At 32.4% G+C, this 18,569-nt stretch overlaps 1 protein-coding gene across 1 annotated transcript in view; it reads left to right on the top strand.

Annotated features, from left to right (window-relative positions):
- The first annotated feature begins 7,631 nt into the window (after positions 1–7,631).
- Positions 7,632–18,569, top strand: part of LOC124371488 (galactose-3-O-sulfotransferase 4-like) — a 48,239-nt gene continuing 37,301 nt past the window's right edge. The window contains exon 1 of the mRNA XM_046829832.1: positions 7,632–7,762. Coding sequence (XP_046685788.1) covers positions 7,674–7,762 — 89 coding nt within the window. The 5' untranslated portion in view covers positions 7,632–7,673. The remainder of the gene's footprint in view (positions 7,763–18,569) is intronic.

Raw genomic sequence — 18,569 nt, 5'->3', positions numbered from 1 at the left:
TAAATTTATATCCCAAATACTAATATCGTACTAAAATGGTCTTTCTGACCAGATCATAGAAAGAGTATAATTTTCATAATAATAAATCCAGGAGTATTTATCATTTTTTGTATATTCTAACTATGTATATTTTAAACACAACCAATCACAACAATTTTAACTAATCAGTTTACAACTTCTTGGTAAAAATGGGGAACATAGTTTATTGGGTTTGACAAATTTTATTACGTTTTTTTAAATTAACATCATGTTAAATGCTTAAAATATAGAAAACCACATCTTTATAAAACGTTTCTTGAAATGAGTATTTCATTTCCATTTTGTAAAAATATCCCATTGAAACCAAGAGGAGAATTAAAACACATCTTGGTTAAGGTATCTCATCATAAGGTATATCAAGCTAGACCTTCCGAAATATTTGATAAAGTGAAAAAGATGAATCTACAATCTAAAAAGAGAATGTTGAATCATAGTTTAGATATTTTTATTATATTTCAACATTTTGCATCTGTACTTATTTAAATAAATAAATATTTGTCTTCTCGTTACCAAACACAGACTATTTATATTTGTAAATTAAGGATTTATAGATTAGATCTCATAAGACAAGCCCATGATTTAACGTTGTCTCTTTAGCTATGATCGAGTAGCCTCTAGCCACCAACGAACGCCTTCATTTTAAATTGCACAATTCATATACGTAGGGCATTGTATATTGTGTCCAATCTCGCAGGTGTTACTTTTATAATAAACTTGCACATCTTTGTTTAATTTTTCACGGAAAAAACTAAGCAAATACAAATCAAGTACAAAAAAGCGGTATGCAAATCGCACTTTTACATATTTCATTTCACTGATTCCATAATAATAGAGTGCTCAGGGAAAAGTAATAATGTTTTCAGTTCTACTTTCCATAATACCACAATTATTATTCATGTTCGAAGTAGATATTATATAATATAATATCTTATATATGATATCTATCTTATATATATATATATATATATATATATATATATATATATATATATAGTTTACCCATTTTAGTGGAAAAATATTTTTTTTCGAATATTAAACATCTTACAAATTAAATACATTAAAAGTGCAAGTTTACTGAAGATATAATGGTATTCCGTTTCCAATTCCGTCGCAATCAGACAATCTGTGTGGTCTCTATTGCTGTTTCAATTTCATTTCATTCAATATTTTATGACTTTCAAATATTATTTTCAGAGAGATAATACATTTTGTATTGATTGTATTCTGCATTTGACGTCATTTTGGTAATGATATATATATATATATATATATATATATTATATATATATATATATATATATATATAAGACACATTGATATATGATTGATATATATCAACAGTTTATATCTATAATTAATAATACCTAGTTCATATCTATGATCAATACATAATGTATGTAATGATCAATACACATCATATTTTCAAGATCAATAAAAGCGTCAAATTAGGCTATTTGTTACAGTAACTCCTTTTCTAAAGGACATCCTGAAACACAATGTAAACCGTATTTTAACTACTCACCCTTAAAACGCAGGGTTGAGGCTCTCTAACTGAGAGTAGCGAATTCAATTCTCTAGGATGTTAATAAACATCCGTAAATGGTTTTAGACACAAAAATCGTTAGAAACCTGCTAAATACGAGTATATGTTAGTGATCGACTTGTCATTACCTGTTTAGATTGGTGAAAACAACTTTCAAAACCTGTTTTCAACTTTTATAAAAAAAAACTATAACAATATAAAAGTATACTAGTTCTAAAACATATTCTCTCTTATCAATTTCTTATCCACTGAAGAAAAATTAAGACCGAAATATACTGCACACAAAAGACAAGCAAGAGTATCTGTTTCACTAAGCTTAGTAACTATAACTAGCCAACATTTATGCTATGTCCCGTCAGTGATAGTAATAGTGATAGATTCTAGGTCTTATTGTCAGATGGCACTGTAACCTGTTATAAAAAACATAGAAAACGCTGACAAGTAATCCAAAACGAAAGACTATTGGCAATTATTTCATTCTCTTTCTCAGAATCGATCTAATCTCATAACATCCTCCTATAAACTTCAAAGCAGCCCAGCACTATACCTAAGATTGTCAAGCAATTTATTTAAGCTACCCAATGTGTCTTCATAAAATAAACCTTCATCAACTAAACTTTGGCATCTACTCTGTGTGAATAAATCATTATCTACAACACCATGTTCATAAACTAAACTTAACTAAACTAAACGTGTAAGTAAATTCGTCTTTGGGTTCAGAACTGATTAGAAAGGATACATTCCATAAATGCTATTACGATTAGTTTTTTATTTCTACACAAGTTGGGTTTTCGAAGTTAAAAACCTTCTTGAGGCTATAATCGATACACGTTTTATCAGTTCTGCAAAATGCCAAAACAATGACTAAATCATTATAAGGAATTCATCATCCTTGTTCAAAATAGCAAAGATAATGAAACGATAATTTACTAACAAACGACAGTCCAACAATTTTTACATAATTTCGTTTTACTGCATAGCCTACAAAACATAATAGGAGTACACCCTACCACGCGTCGTGTAACAGGCTTCTCTGAAGTTCCATGCAAAATTTGAAGTGTATAGCTTATTTAATTCTTGAGATATCCTGCGGACAGACAACACACATACAATTATACAGAAACAAATTATTGCATCCTTCATCAAAAAACTCATTCTTCTCTATATAGAAATGAAGTTTCATACAAAATTTAAAATCAACAGATAGATTTTCCACGAGATATTTTACGGACGGTTAAGCTATGTGTTATTACACATGTTAAAATGTCATATGTCATTGTACTCAGTTTGTTTACAAAGTTACCCGTCTGATTATGCGAAATTTATCTTTCAACACCAAGGTCAGTTTCTTCTCAAATTATTGTGCGTACAGACAGACAGAAATTGAACTTCTCCACCCTCTCGAGTGATAGGCTTCGCTTACGCACAGTCAATAAATTATCACTAAATACTCCTCAGATAATCCTATTTCTATGATTAAGCCAGAAGATGAACATCCTCGTGTGAGAGATCAGGTGCTAACCTGGGAAGGTAAATGTAGAAAATGCTCAAATATCTTCTAGTGAGTATTCAGAGATATATTTAAAAGCCTATTTCCTGGGGACCCTAAAAAACTGATCAGATCCTGTCTTATTTGATGCTGAGCACCTGACAAATTTATATTGAGTTTTAGCTTCAGTTTCAGTTTGTAAACTAGTTGCCTAGTCAATCTGGTTCCTGCTGAATCCCAGTATGTAGTGGAACCACTTCTGTCACATAGATTGAATATCCATTGTTACAGTGATCCGTGTAACAATAATGTCCTAGAAGGTCGCCTCCATCGTTGAAAACTGTTTCTCACTGTTTTCATGATAATATTTGCTTTCGTTTTCAATACTTTCTCCATTGTGTTTCACAACTAGCTAGGAACATTTAGGGTCACCCGACCAGAATCCTAAGACCCTAGAGATGAGTCTAACAACTCCTGGTGTTCTCTAGGTGTCTCACAGACTCTATTAAAGACGCCGCCACTCTCGATCACTTGTCACACCTTTACCACAGAAAACATGACTCCTTACAGTTAGATGAAATTAAAAACCGATAAGAATGAGAGAAAGGATATAGATGAATGTTTTCTCAGTGGAAAAGAGAATTGTAAAATAAAGTTAATACAAGAGGAGTCATTCTGGACATAGATCGATGACCAGGAATTTAAACAGAAAGGATCCGAAAACTTTACCCTCCCATTCAGCCTCTCGCTACATCCCGGACGGTGATGGGTTAAGTACACGTCTTACAGAGAAGGATCACTTTATCTGAGGATTCACTTCTCCTGGATGAGTAATTAACTTTAGCCACCCCTTCTTCTCACTCACCTTTCAGGTACATTATCACAAGTATAGACTCCCAACGTGGCTGCTTAATCGAGGTAGTAAAGTGTTACTTTGAACGTGTAACTTATATCTTGTCTCCATCACACGTCTCAGCTCATCAATCAGGTGAATTACAAGTATGGACTTGCCAGTCTAGCTGATCATGTTATCTAGAGTGTTTACTTTCGTTCATTTTGATACAACCCACATCTTGTCCCCGCTGTTTCCATTCTACGAATTCATACATGTATCGGTGAATGAAAATAACGTTAGATAAGATAGCTAATCATAGGGTTTTAATAATAGACTATTGTTTAGTCTTTGTGACACTTCAAATGTGAAATTACTGTACCTGTACAAACACAGTTCTAGAATAAAATTGGGATTTTACTTCTTGAGGGACTTCCTGGGTGTGATTCAAAATTCAAAATCAGGGATTATTTTAATCCGTGCAAGATACCGTTTGGACGCTTTGATGCATCGATTCGATTCCTGGTCGATCTGGTGTAAAAGTATGGTACATAATGAAAGTGATTTATGAAGATTCTGAGGTATATAGTTAACATCGGCACGAGTACTCGCATACAATTGTTGCGAAATGCACCTTATACAAAAAGGTAGATATGCGGTGGTTATCATTAAAATTTAATAATATATAAGCATTTTTAAATTTTTTTTACCACCTTTAATAAGGTAAATATGACTAAAGATTTTGTTGCTAAATATTCTTTGAATCTGCTTAAGATTTTAAAGTTTGTTTTTACGACTAGTCTTCATGATTTATCGAAAGAGCACATTAGTAAACACAGAGATGATATTGAGGTCCTGTAGAGAAAGTAAGAGACAGAGGATACACAACAGAGAAGGGAATTACAGATTTATGTTGTAGTCTGGGAACTGCGTCTTGACCACAGGAACATTGTAGCTCAGAAATAGTGACGTCATTGAAAAGAAGCTGGTGCAATGAGTTTTTAGTTGGTAATACTTTTTAGACATGAAGACAGGTAAGTACAAATGTTTTTGGGTCGCTTCAAAAGCAATTACAGGCATTTAAATTAGGATGAAATTAAGGCAATTTTGTAACCAGGCCCAAATAAAACTACTGAATGTAAAACAAACTGTGAAATCTTTACATTAATATAGAGTCAAGCCTTGCATATAAAGGGCTGTAACCAACATTTTGTTTAATATTTTTATAAATACATCGGTAAAAAACCTTTTTTTGGCTCATAAATAAACCATCCAAACAAACTAAGAAAGGGTAATGTATGCCAAATTTGAAGAAAAGTATTTAGTAATGTAAATTATTTTACAAGTGAAGTGAAAGTTGAAACCTGCTTTTTATACTTTTGTTTTTATTGTGCAGTTAAAGAGATTCGCTTCACAATAAGTTACTTGTTGCGGGTTATAGCATAATTTTATTGTTTGTTTGATCCATACAAGATGCCATTATTAACCTTATCTTTACTTAGTTCCACCGTTGTAAACAACAGCGGTTTCGTATCCATTCTTACATTTTACTGCTACATAAAATACAGTGAATGTATAACTATTATGAGCGGATATAAAATATTTATGCCCTAGAACACAGTTTTATTGTTAGTTTTATATATATATATATATATATATATATATAAAATTTATAAAAATTGATTTTTATATAATAAAAAATATATATATTCGTTAAGTTAAGATCGTAATTTATTTCCACCCATGACATTTGAATTCAAGCAAACGCATTAAACAGGATGGTCAAAAAGCCATGTTCTGCTAAACTGGTCTTTATTGTTTATATTTAAAAGTTTTTAAAGTCCGTAATGATTATTTAATACATTGACTTCGGTGGACGCACATCAGTACTACTCCGACAGTCCTACAGTCACTAATACAACTTTCTAATACAAGGCTTTCATAGACTCCTACACCTCTCCATCCCCCCATTGGGTCAATGAATCCCGACTACAAGAAAAATCGAAAAAACCAGTATGTCCAAAGCTACGTGAGTCAGCTACTCAGACAACGGTAGATACGCATGGTGGCTTCGGACCAAGGATCTCTGAAGTACATAACAGACAAAAACTTTGTTTTTGATAGAAGGACGAATCGCATTATAAGACTTGAGGTTTCTCCTAGTTTTCAAAACAACAATGTTTGTTTTCAAAATTAATTGAGAACTATGTGTAACAGAGTAGTATGGAGATATGTAACAGAATACGGACATTTTACACTACTAAGCGTTACAATAAAAAAAAAGAAACACGACGTTTTCTTTTGCTCTCCGTTAGTCTCTTTCTTTATATTTCAAAATTAAAATATAAGTTTAAGTATGCAAAATAATAAATTAATCAACACATAATGGCAACTTGTCAACAAGTGCAAAGTTAACAAAAAGATTTAACATCCGCACCACGTCAGGAGAAGCACAAACCAAGATGTAATTGTGTAACTCGGTGCACCCCAGCAACCAGATAATAATAAATATAGCAGTTGGCAGGATAGAATAGCGTGGGTGGGAAGGACATGGAGGATTGATTGACAGTAACCTCCAGTCTATTTTACTTTATTGATATATTTCTATACATACATTTCAATGAGCGCGTTCAAATTTTATTAGATAAGTTTCCTTGATTATAATATTTTTTACTTTTCATAAGAATTCTTTCTTGTTAACGTAACGTTACTTCTTTGCATGTTACATTTTTGTATCCTTTACTTGTGTTGTAGTATTTTACACCTAAAGAAGTTCAGAGTACAGTACTCGAAACGTCCTGTTTCTTTTCATGTAACACTTAAAGATGGTAGATGTCTTGGATCCTGTTATCCCTGCAATGCTTATGTGTTTAGAAAATATTATCTTAGAATTTATGAGAGCCCTAAGATCTTGCACAATTTACTTATTTTAAGATTTCCCCTAACCATATAAAAGGGATCGAATCATTCGCATATTGCGTAATGGCAATGCTATACTGCCGTTTTTAAGATTCTGAGATAGGTAGTTGATTTTTGCACATTTTATAACAGAATTAATGAATAATTGCAAAACTTGTAGCGACTCTAAATTAATTATGGGTACATTTTTTACGTTTATTTGATTAATTGTTCCAATTTTCACAACGTGTTTTTTTTATTTACATTCAAAAATCCAAGTAGTCATATATATTCATCAAAATACATAGCTATCAACTACTTATCGATCTGTAACCGAGCAAACCTTTTTAATATAAGAAATTGTAGAATTTTAAATGTTTTTTTTAGTTCACACTACCGTTACAAACTCCATAAACTCTTACCGTCACAGATTTACCAGTTTGGAAAAGCATAAGATCGACAACTATAGAACATAGACAAGATTACACTTTTTGGATACTACAAATAGATTGAGTGTACCGTTGTTGTCCTTGTTACATCTGTTGTAATATTTTTTTTAATATTTTAATAAAAAAAGTTATTTTTACTAAAAAGGTTTAGAATTTTCAATTTTTTACAGTGATAACAGATAAGAGTGGGTGAGTGTGACAGGAGAAGTGAATTGGAGAGCAACTTGCAAGATAAACAGTATAGCTGGCGGTGCAGTTTAAGTTAAAGCAAGGCAAACGTACGACATGTGAAACAATAGGGCCGGGAATCTGAGAAAGCAAACAGGAATTAATTAGCAATGACCAGGGAGGGGGCGGGGGCATAGTAGGAGGTGGGGTACGACTGCGAACTGCAGGAGGGGGAGGGCCGCTGATAACGTAGTCATGCGTCAAGTCGTGATCAGGCACCCTGTTGTGGCGGGCCTCCTTGCTCTCGTCCTCACGCTATACTCGTTTCACCTGCTGGTCATTAGGTAAGATTTAATAGATTAAAATAGTATTATAATCTATTTATAATCTTTCATGGAGTGATTCTAACACCAGCAATTTAATGTGTACATCTTTGATTTACCGGCAACCTTTCGAATAACTATTTTCTAATGCTTAAAATTGGAAACTCATTTTTTTTTCTTTAATTCTTGATCAAAAGCCATTATATCAAAGTTCTTCAACCTTCTAAATCTTTAAAAGTAAATAGTATATTCGGGTGTAATTTACTTTGCTACGAATTCTTTAACACATAGACTGTGGTTGAAGGGACATACCTCTATTTCGGCTGTCCAAAAGTACAGCCGAACACGTATGTAACATGTATTTGTTATGGGTTCATAAACCAAGGGGTTCTAAACGGAGCAGCTAGCAAAATAATAATTGTCTAAGTCGAATTTCAATTCGTATATTAATAAGAAACGTGAACTAGGTTAGTTGTGTCAGCAGAAATTAACTTGAATAATTTATAAACTTCTCAAAGAATAGTTTTAAGATCTGGAAAAAAAAACTTCACAATATATTTTTGTGGTCAGTAACAAATTATCAGTTATGCCAGTGTAAGCAGATATCCTCCGCTGTTTAGGAAAGAACGGTATCAATATGGGTGTTCCAAAGTATTCTTAAGTATCTAACAAATCTTATTGAACAATCTATAAATCTATTATTTATTTGATTGATTTTTATTCTGTATTTCGTAGTGTGTTTTCCCAGGTATGGACACGAACTAGCGGGCTCCAGTCACCCCCTCCCCCCATTGTATTATAACTCAGCACTTTATTACGTACCAAAGTAAGAGCAACCGTTTTCGTTCAAGAGTTTCTTATTTAAATTCTGTGATATGTACTGTTCACAAATTCCCATTTTTAATTTCCTTAACTATATTTAAAACTCAACCACAATATGGCTATTGAAAGTCGCAATCTTTAGTCTTGTTGGCTGACACCTTGTTTGTTCTCGAGGTAACAGTTTATTTATAAACTAGAGATTATATATTTATCAAAAGATGTAATGATACGTCGGAGTATCGACACGATTTCAAGAAGATCCTATGGAATCTTAAACTGTCATGACAGTCGACATGCAAATATAGCTCCACAAAACTATTTAAGTTTAAAAAGTATTTATTTTTTAAATGAGAACACATTAAACAGAGATTTTGAATTAAAAACCACAACTGTCATGTTGTTTAAAATTCATACTCTCTGGAAAAGAATATAAAATACAAAGAAAAGATTATATAGAGCAATATGAACTCCTGATAGACTAAAAATATAACGTTGTACATTATAGATGTACGTTAAGTCCAGAACAGTATCTTACACAATACATTAAATTATATTTCACACTACCTTTTTAATTTATCTAATGAATAATACATTCAGAATATATAAATCCTGGTATAAAACATAGATACCATTCACTCACACACTAATTACTGTGGTCTAACGAAGAATCTATACGAAAAACGCAAACATTTTCATGAACAACGAAGTATAACGAACTGAGAATGGTCAGTTCCAGAGACCTTCATAAGCGTTCATTGGTACCAAATGTAATTTGTTAGTATAAGTATAAAAGCGTGCTTTCCTTGCCAGTGAATTACTGCGTAACATTAAATTTCACCTTCCGTCAAGAAAAATAACCGCGAGTGTGGAATTACATGATGTAAGGTGAGTAAAGTGGCTCTTCATGAGTCGTCGACCGCCCATATTAGGATTTCACGATCTTATATTCCACATCAGCGAAGCCAACTATTCCCCTCTGCACAGTTTAAGCAGTTAGCCACTCAAAATCAGGTTATAGCCAACTTCACCTGGTGTATGGCTCGTGATAACTAATCAACGTCATTCTATAGCCTAGCAGCTACTTCAGCATCTGTGCGTATATCTGATATCGACCCGTTCAACTCGCGGAGTCTCGGTGTTGTTTAAATGAGGAGTCACACACCATGAGTTGTCTGCGCTTGAATCTCGACTACCACGGTCACGTCAGCAATATTCCTCCTAGCTTAAGCCCGAGACTCCAGCAGCAATCAGCAGCGAGGCTGTAACAGGGACTGCAGAAAAATGGAAAATACTCCGGATGCTTCCACTGTGTAAAGTGTTTCATATCCTTGTAAGCACACAAGACGGATGTGTTACGATCAATATTCATGTTATAATTTTCATCTATCTGGAGTGATAAAGAATTATAAAAATGCAGGAAGTTGGAGATCCGATTCCAAGTAAATCGAGTCATTGGCCCTAGCGGTCCATATTTAGCTAAAATGATTTCAGATGAATGGTGTTAAATTTTCATTATATATTTCATCAAATATATTTTTATCACTGTTGACTTATAATATTAATGTGTCAGCTAAATTAATTAAAAATACAGGTTCACATTATACATTTATGCTTTTTAATATACAACAATTTATCTTTGTTCTTCTTCTTCTTATAGCCTCACCTAATTTCTCACACGAAGTGACGGTTATCATGGACGCGACGGAGCCCTCACGAAAACTAATCAATCGTTGTCATATATCGCTGACGTTATAGTGCCTATGTAGTATTAATTGAATCGGTTCACTTACATTGATTTGTCAGTGAACGAGACAGTGCTATTAAGATTTTATAGCTGTCGGAATTCGACCGAACACCACACCACCACCTTTCCGCTCTCATGAATTGTAAAATCCCGCTGAAATGTGGGTAAACTAAGCATTGAAAAAACCGTCTCTCTATACGCATTAAAATTGAATAGTTTCTATGCGTTTGTCAATCTATATCAATTAATTATCATGCATTGTTCATTCGGAGGATGGTCTGCGGTTGCCATTGGACTCTTTCTTACCTTGGTACTTCACGTCTGCATCTTACCCCTTAGATGGTATAGGAATCTAAAAACCTTAGAATGTCGGTAGAATGTAATATGGCATTTTTAGTTGTATCTAATCAAACTACCAAAATAAATAAGGTATGGATTTTTCACGTTAGGAATTAACATGGGGTTTCCTTGGTTACTGGCCATTTCATTTCCGCTTTGAAAGAGTCGATTTTAGCCAATAACAAAGATACATCTCACAAGTACTAAAAGAGTGTCAATGTCCGGGATATTTAGATAATAAATTTTATGCCAATGTAGAATAGTAATGTTATTGTTTATCATTTAAAATCCTTGTTCCATCTATTCGGCATTTATTAAATCGTTGTTACACATATTGTTGCTGTTATCTTGATTTATATTGTGCTCTCAGTGTACTATTGTTGTTATTATATCCATTGTTGTCACTTTTAATATCTAACTTTTGTTCCATAATTTGTTTGTTTGTATATGAATAGATCACTGCTTCATTTGATTTATTAACATCGTTAAGGTTTTGTTATTTCAGACAATTTTCTTTTCCTTATATTCTGGATCAATACCTATTAATATCTTTTTAACGATTTAAGGTTTGGTTAACAATACGTTTTGAACATTGGCTATCGTTTTATGACAAAGATTGTTACTAAAACTGTGTTTCAAAATCCTTAATTAGATTTCTTTCTCAGATAAAATGATTCCTATTTATTACTGTTATTATTAGTTAGTTACTGCAAGTGAACGTATTTTGATTTGAATTATTTAGACAAATTTGGAATAATTAGTATTAGTTGCATTAACAGCACGCTTTACAGATAGTACTCGTATTTAGCGTACAGAGATGGACCACAACATGTTTGTTCAGATTACTCCACCAATACGCTTTGGTTCATTTGTTTACTTGAATCTAGACTGTTATTGTATTAGATTAGTTATCCACGTGACGAAGAAATCAGATTGCAGATCTCGTAATGTATCTCATTATTGATAATTAATAAACTAAAAAAGTACCTAAGCCACATGAGAAAATGTAGCAGATAAACAAAACAATCTCGTATGAGAGTTCCTACAAACTGCACGATCACTTTACGCGGAGTAAGAAATTGTTATCATGCCTTACATCGCGGCTACTTATGGTGTCCCACCGCTTGGGTTATATACGGTGTTTATGAATTTCCCCCATACGATAGCCACGAATTAAATCAGCTTTTTATGTTCAGTCCGCCCAGCAATGTCATCAGATGAAGTTGCACGAATTAAGGTATTAGGGATATCTGCGCCCTCCTTTTTTAACTTTCTATTCTATTATCCTATCCCCAATTTCTTATTATTATAAATTTTCCATTACTATCCATGTGGCTAACAATGTCAAAAAAAATTGTATTTTTGTAATGAACTAATGTTTGTAGTTTGTCATTATGTAGCGTTCGTTAAACATTCCATTAAAATGACCTTTCCCAATCGAATTTCCTTAACAAATAAAGATATGTGTAAAATATTTTTACGGCAAGGATGTATCTTTGAAAAAAAACGGCATTACTTTTCTTCGGACAATATCATGTTTAGATATTTTTTGTATCTTAAAGTAAATATATCTCTATTTTATATAATTCTATATCGACTAAACATAATCCATTTTCAGCGATCCTTAATTACGTATGTATTGTTAAATTTTGAACTATGCTCGGATATTTGTGTACCTTTCCAACTGCTGAACTTCCGTGTAAAAACTTCCCCGGTCAGCAGATCACAGAAAGGAATGAACGAGCAAACAAACTGGCCAGTGTTGACATAACCTCTAACCAAAGCATTGTTTGTTCTGGAGCCAGATGAACTGCCAGAGCCATTATACGTTATTCGTTTGATTTACCAACCGCTATTCTCACAGAATTAGTCCATTTTAATGATTAAGGCCTTTCCAATTGTATTTGTAATATTTTATAATCACGATTCTGGTTAAATATTTACATTGTCAAATCGTTTGCCGACTTCTAAAAACCAAGAACATTTTGGGTCAGTGTTTATATATTCACGCGATTTTATGAGGACAGTGTATTCCGAAGCCCTAAATATATATTAAAACATTTCTCAGTCTAAAATAAAGTTTATTTCAACTCTAAAATTAATTTAAACTATTCTGTTTTTACTCCGTTATGTCAACCAGACTATATTGGCATATACAATAAATCAGTGCCTAATGTACATAACATTGTGTAAATATTAATAGTTTAACCAATTAGAATAATAGAAATAAAAACATTCGATTATTAAATAAAAATGAACTAATCTTTTCATTTAAAAAATCACAATTCAATTCACATTCAAGAAATACGAACTTGAAAAACTAAATATAACAAATTAGAGGTAGTAAAATTTGTTTGCATGCACTTTAAGAGTGGCAAAGAAGAATCAATCATTACTCTAACTACAATTGTTTATGGAACACTTTATGGGTTAACTTTAATTTTAAATATATTCCCATCAACATGGATCACATTCAGGTACATTTTGTTGTAATTGGAGAATAATACAAATTTGGTAATACACATATGTAGGATACTTGTTCAAACTCTCATTAAAACCAAAATTAAATTAAATTGAAATTCTTCTAGTGTCTTCATGCAACAATTATTGTCAATGGTCACAGGTTAATATTGTACACTACTAGCATGTTAGCTAGATCAATGTGTTACGCACATTTCTGTAAGACACAGATCTGTACCACTGTTCTAAAGTACGATTCATTAATGAAAAAACTATTTTTATCAGAATTATATAAATTTAGCCATAAAGCAAATATATTTCTTAACTTCAAGTTTCTCTTTGTACGGATGTCTCGAAAGATTTCGTTTCAAATCTTGAAAGTTTTGTATAAATTATAGTAAATTATAGTAAAGAAGAAAAATAAAACAATTTACTTATATTTGCGTACAGGTAATTTCGTATATATATTAAAACTCCAGAAATTAAAACTATTTTAGTTTCAATTAATGTTGAGAGAACGATCTTTTAATACTTAAAACGTTATAACAAAATAAATTTTAAATATAATGAATGTTATTCTCTGTTTCTTTTCGTATGTTACAAGCTTCGTATAACCGTAAGCACTTCAAAGAATTAACGTTGAGTTGTATAATACAATCCACCGTTGCTGGTGGCTATTTAAAATGCATCTTGTTAACAAAAATTAAGTATATGCTTTACACATTTTACATAAATAATATGCTCTGGTGAAATGTGTAGCACGTTTTGACGTGCTGGGTTACGCAATAGCATAGATGTTCTTTCACATCAATAAAGAAATTTTGCTTTTATATCTTATCGATTAAACATACGGCAAGTACAAATAAATTTTTAAAATATATTCGAGATCTCCTCATTCATTTCTAAAATAGTGTAGTTCAATTACGTAATCTATACGTAAAACACTTTTAATTCAGTTTCAAGGACGAAGCCAAGAGATAGCACTGATAAAGTGAGCCAACAATACTAATCAGTGTCGACCTGACAACTTCAAGAGCCCCTCTTAACACCTCCCCCCCCCCTCACCACCTCACAACCTACTCATCCCACATCACATATTCATCACTGCAAACACACTTACGTCTGTAACCATTTAATACTGTAATATATTAAATGTTTCTCACCGTACATAATAATTTTGTTTTAATTTAACTGAAGGCTCACGTTGACTGCCTTCTATTTATAACTAGCTGTTTCCCGCGGCTTCGCACGCGTCTCTTAAGCTTTGCCCGTATATTTCTTTGCCTTCAAATTGTGTTTGGATATTTTAATATACGTAACTACTGTGTTGTAATTGCAGTTTATAATGTGCAGGCGCTTTGATAACTTTTATATCTTGCAGTACAACCTGGTGGTTAGTTACATCAATGGGCATTGCGTATAAACCTTCTACATAGAAAAATACAAATTTTTCATAGTGATCGGTCCAATAGTTTCTGAGTCTATAAAGGACAAACACACAAACATTCATTTTTATATATTATGATTGCAGAAACAGTTTAAACAAAATTTGTCGTTTCTCTTAAGCTTACTCTATGCTTTAAAACTATAAGTGTAAAGAAATTTATATATAAATATATTTTTTGTCGCATTATATATGTTTACAAAGAACAGCTGATTAAAAATTTGAAAAGACTCTTTCACTTAATAACATATGTTTGCTGCAATGCATTTCTTACGGGTATTTCTGTAACCAGTGGGCGGAATCCTGAATCGGGAAAGGGATAAAAAGTATCCTATAACCTTCTACAGATCAAGACGAACAAATTTAAAAAAAAATTAGGCGAATCCGTCCAGCCGTTTGTGAGTGATGCTGTTACACACGAACAGTTTCATTTTTATATATATAGATCATTGAATACATTAGTAGTTACATTAGACGTCTTTTGTAGTATAAAATAAATTTAAATCTTTAATTAAGTAATTTACTACTATGATTTTGTAGTTTAGATTTGTATGTGTATTAGTTCCAATTAATACGTTAGTCTTTTTCTTTTACTATTTTTCCATTTTATCTTTATTTATTTTTTACTTTAGAATGTTCTGTATATAATGTTTCATATTATCACATGTAGATTAAGTGTATTTAAAAGAATAGAGTTTTCTAGACTAACTATAAAGTCTTCGAAATTATAATGTTTCTAATTTAAACTTGGATTAGAAGTTTCCACTAGAAGAATAAAACTCGAACTACAATTACGTATCGAAATAATGTAATCATTCACTCAGCTTAGACTCTATTGAAATTTGCTAACTTCAAAATTGTATTGGAATGAGGGCAACCCAACATTAAAGCCTCAAAATAACAGAAAACTACTTTTCAAAAGGTGAATTAGTTCTTAGTTTTGCTGTTCAATATTTTAGGAACTCCATTCAAGATTTTTCGAGAGTTACAGTGATTATCTAAACAAATATCGCTATTAACATTCAACACTTGAAGTCATAACAAAATCGTCTTATACTCTTATTTTATACTGCCTAACTTCTTCAATTACCAGTTAAAATCGATGACATTCACTAGTGAATATTTTACGACATTTAAATGAAGGATGAATATTGTTGTAAATGATTTGTGATCTTAAACTTGTATTTAAATCAGTTCACAAATTACCAAAACAACTTAATTAATGTTACAAGATTTCATCTTAAAATTTATTTAACAAATTTAAAATATGAATTTAAAAAACACTGATCTTTATAGCTCCAATGTTTATTTTTTAGAAGGTATAAAGAAATGAGCTACTGGTTTTGTGATTTCTAAAAACACTTTTGTTACATTAACGCATCCTTTTAATTTGTCACGTAAAATGTCATACTACATATTTTGTGAACAGCAAAATGTATAAATTCCTCCAGCTCTTACCAATTGTATTTATATGCATACATTTGGAGTGCATTGATGAGATGCATTCAAATGTTGCCGCCTTCGGACAACGAAATCTCATCAACCGTAAAGTTTGTACTGTTGTGAATCTCTGGCCCTCCTCTCCTAGCCTCTAACCCCACCCCACCCACTGTTTAAACATACTCGCCCTGAAGCCATTCATTCAAAGTCCATTGTTATCTTCTGTTTCATAATTAAAGAACTTTCAAAAGTTCGTGGAATTGTGCCCAATTATTAGCCTCCGGTCCGAAATATCTTTGTTTCATACCAAAGTTTGAACTGTTCCATGGAAACTGCGTGTAAACTATATTCACATCCGCGACCTATCTTATCAAAATTAAACACTTAAATTTACGTAAAACTACATCATTGTAAGCTAAATGATCTCCGGAAGATAATCTAGATCGCTTTCAAACTATATATCGTCTGGTTTGGTAGTATCTGTGCAGCCCGTCCCAAAGCTTGCAAAGGCTTTGAAACATGCTCGTGTACGGAAATGAGAATTTCACCAATGACTATGAACGACCTTATTGACAGTGAGAGAGATTTCATTGAACTAAATTTGACACAGAAACACAACGAAACATAGCTCATTAAATTTTTGTTCAGGACATATTCTGATTTGGATAAAAAGTTTTAGTAAAAGTGTTATTCAAATTTTATTTAAACTTTAATTGATAATACATTTTAGATGATTAATAATGATTCATTTCTTAAGGCGAATTGAGAAAATAACTTCCCTGACGGGACCTATTTACCTTCCTACCGTACAAATAGTCAAGTCTATGATTCTATTTCACACAGGAACTTGCAAAAATTGCAATTCTAACATAACCGAGTTCGAAATTTAAGAACCAAATAAGTTATAGAAAATTACAATAATAAAATATAAGAACCAAACGATAGGATAAAAATCTGAGATTGGTATACAAACGGAGCGAATAAATAGTAGTTAAAATCTATTTCGCATAGCACTTAATAATACGTCTTTCGAAGTCGTCGCTGACATAAGTACAATATATCAAGTGGGGCAACTCACAATAGCATAATAACTGCTACCTCGGCTTGTTTCGTGTAGCCCGCGTAGCACGACCAGGCGCATGCGCACATTGCCTCCTCAAGGGTACCAATTGTAGTAACATTGCCTTTACTGCTCAAGTAGTTATGAAGTATCACAGTAGCCTAAATAAAGTTATACACACTGTCTAAACTGCATTGCAATGGTCGAAAGTACAGCCTTTCCACAGCCACAATTGAGCAAGTATTCCGAAAGCGTTTCCACAACTCGGGTGCACATTCCTACTCTATAGTTAAACAATTTCTTCTGATCTTTAAGAATCTCCTGTGGGTAAGAACGAATCAAGTATCGTTGCAATGTAAACCCTTCATCTTACTTAATGGGCCCATGCTATTGTGGGCTACAACGTACGGTACTTTAGTCTCTCCTGATACTAAAGGTACGTCTTCAAGCACCGCAAAACTGTCCAGAAAAGTAGAGAAATCACATTCCTTTCCGTATGATCCTACGTCAATGGATATAAAGTTGTACTCAGCATCTACAAGTCATAGCAACAAAGTAAAATAGTATTTTTTTTATAGTTGTAGTACATTGATCCTGAAAATGATAGGCACTGAATGTTAATATGTTTTACATCCACCACCCTGATGCATTCATTCCTGAACTAACTGTTAGAAAGTAACTGTTAGAAACCAGGTACAATAGTGGGGGAAGGAGCTACATCTGCTACGTAGCTTGCTGTGTGAAGGCGGCATCGCCGACTTATGAATACGTGAGCTACGAAGGTATGGAAGCCTAACAATTGCTAATACAAAACAAAGAAGGCTAGATTTATATACATATGGTTATATAAATATGAAATTGGTTTGTTTAGCGCCAGACTACTGTGACTTACGGTAATGACGTTTTTACCCAAGGTTTGTAATATCCAATATATTATTTTAATACCAGCAAAACCCATATATTCAGAGTATTCTGTAAAACAACTAAGGTTTCAACTAGTGTAAAACCAACAACACTTTGAAGGTTATAACCTCTACTATATAATATTAGAACTACAAGGCCCCACGTACGCTAGTCATAAAAACGTAAATATTCTATATGTGTGTATTAGAAAGTTTGTGCGTACACTGAACGTTATTATTAATATTATAAACTACCCTTAATAAGAGATCAAATTTATACCTTAATGCCCTACTTGGTACATCTACCATACTGTTATATTACTGTAAAAACCTACAAACATATAAAGTATTCCATTAAAACGAAATTTTGAATATCGCTGGATCAACAGTAACTATGAATTCTATAAATGACTCGTATTTATGTAATAATACTTGTGATAAAATTTTAGAATAGTTTTACAACGAATAATAGCATGCCAATTTCAAATCGTCAATAAACAAAACTATATAGTTTGGTATATGAATGCTCCTTGTTTCAAATGTTTTATCTCAACCTATTATGGCAATAATAATTGCACTGAGAGTAGTTGATAATCAGATTTTTTTAATTGAATATC

The sequence above is a fragment of the Homalodisca vitripennis genome, chromosome 1 (assembly GCF_021130785.1).
Source record: "Homalodisca vitripennis isolate AUS2020 chromosome 1, UT_GWSS_2.1, whole genome shotgun sequence".
Classification (NCBI taxonomy): domain Eukaryota; kingdom Metazoa; phylum Arthropoda; class Insecta; order Hemiptera; family Cicadellidae; genus Homalodisca; species Homalodisca vitripennis.
This window is presented reverse-complemented; position numbering and strand designations above follow the sequence as displayed.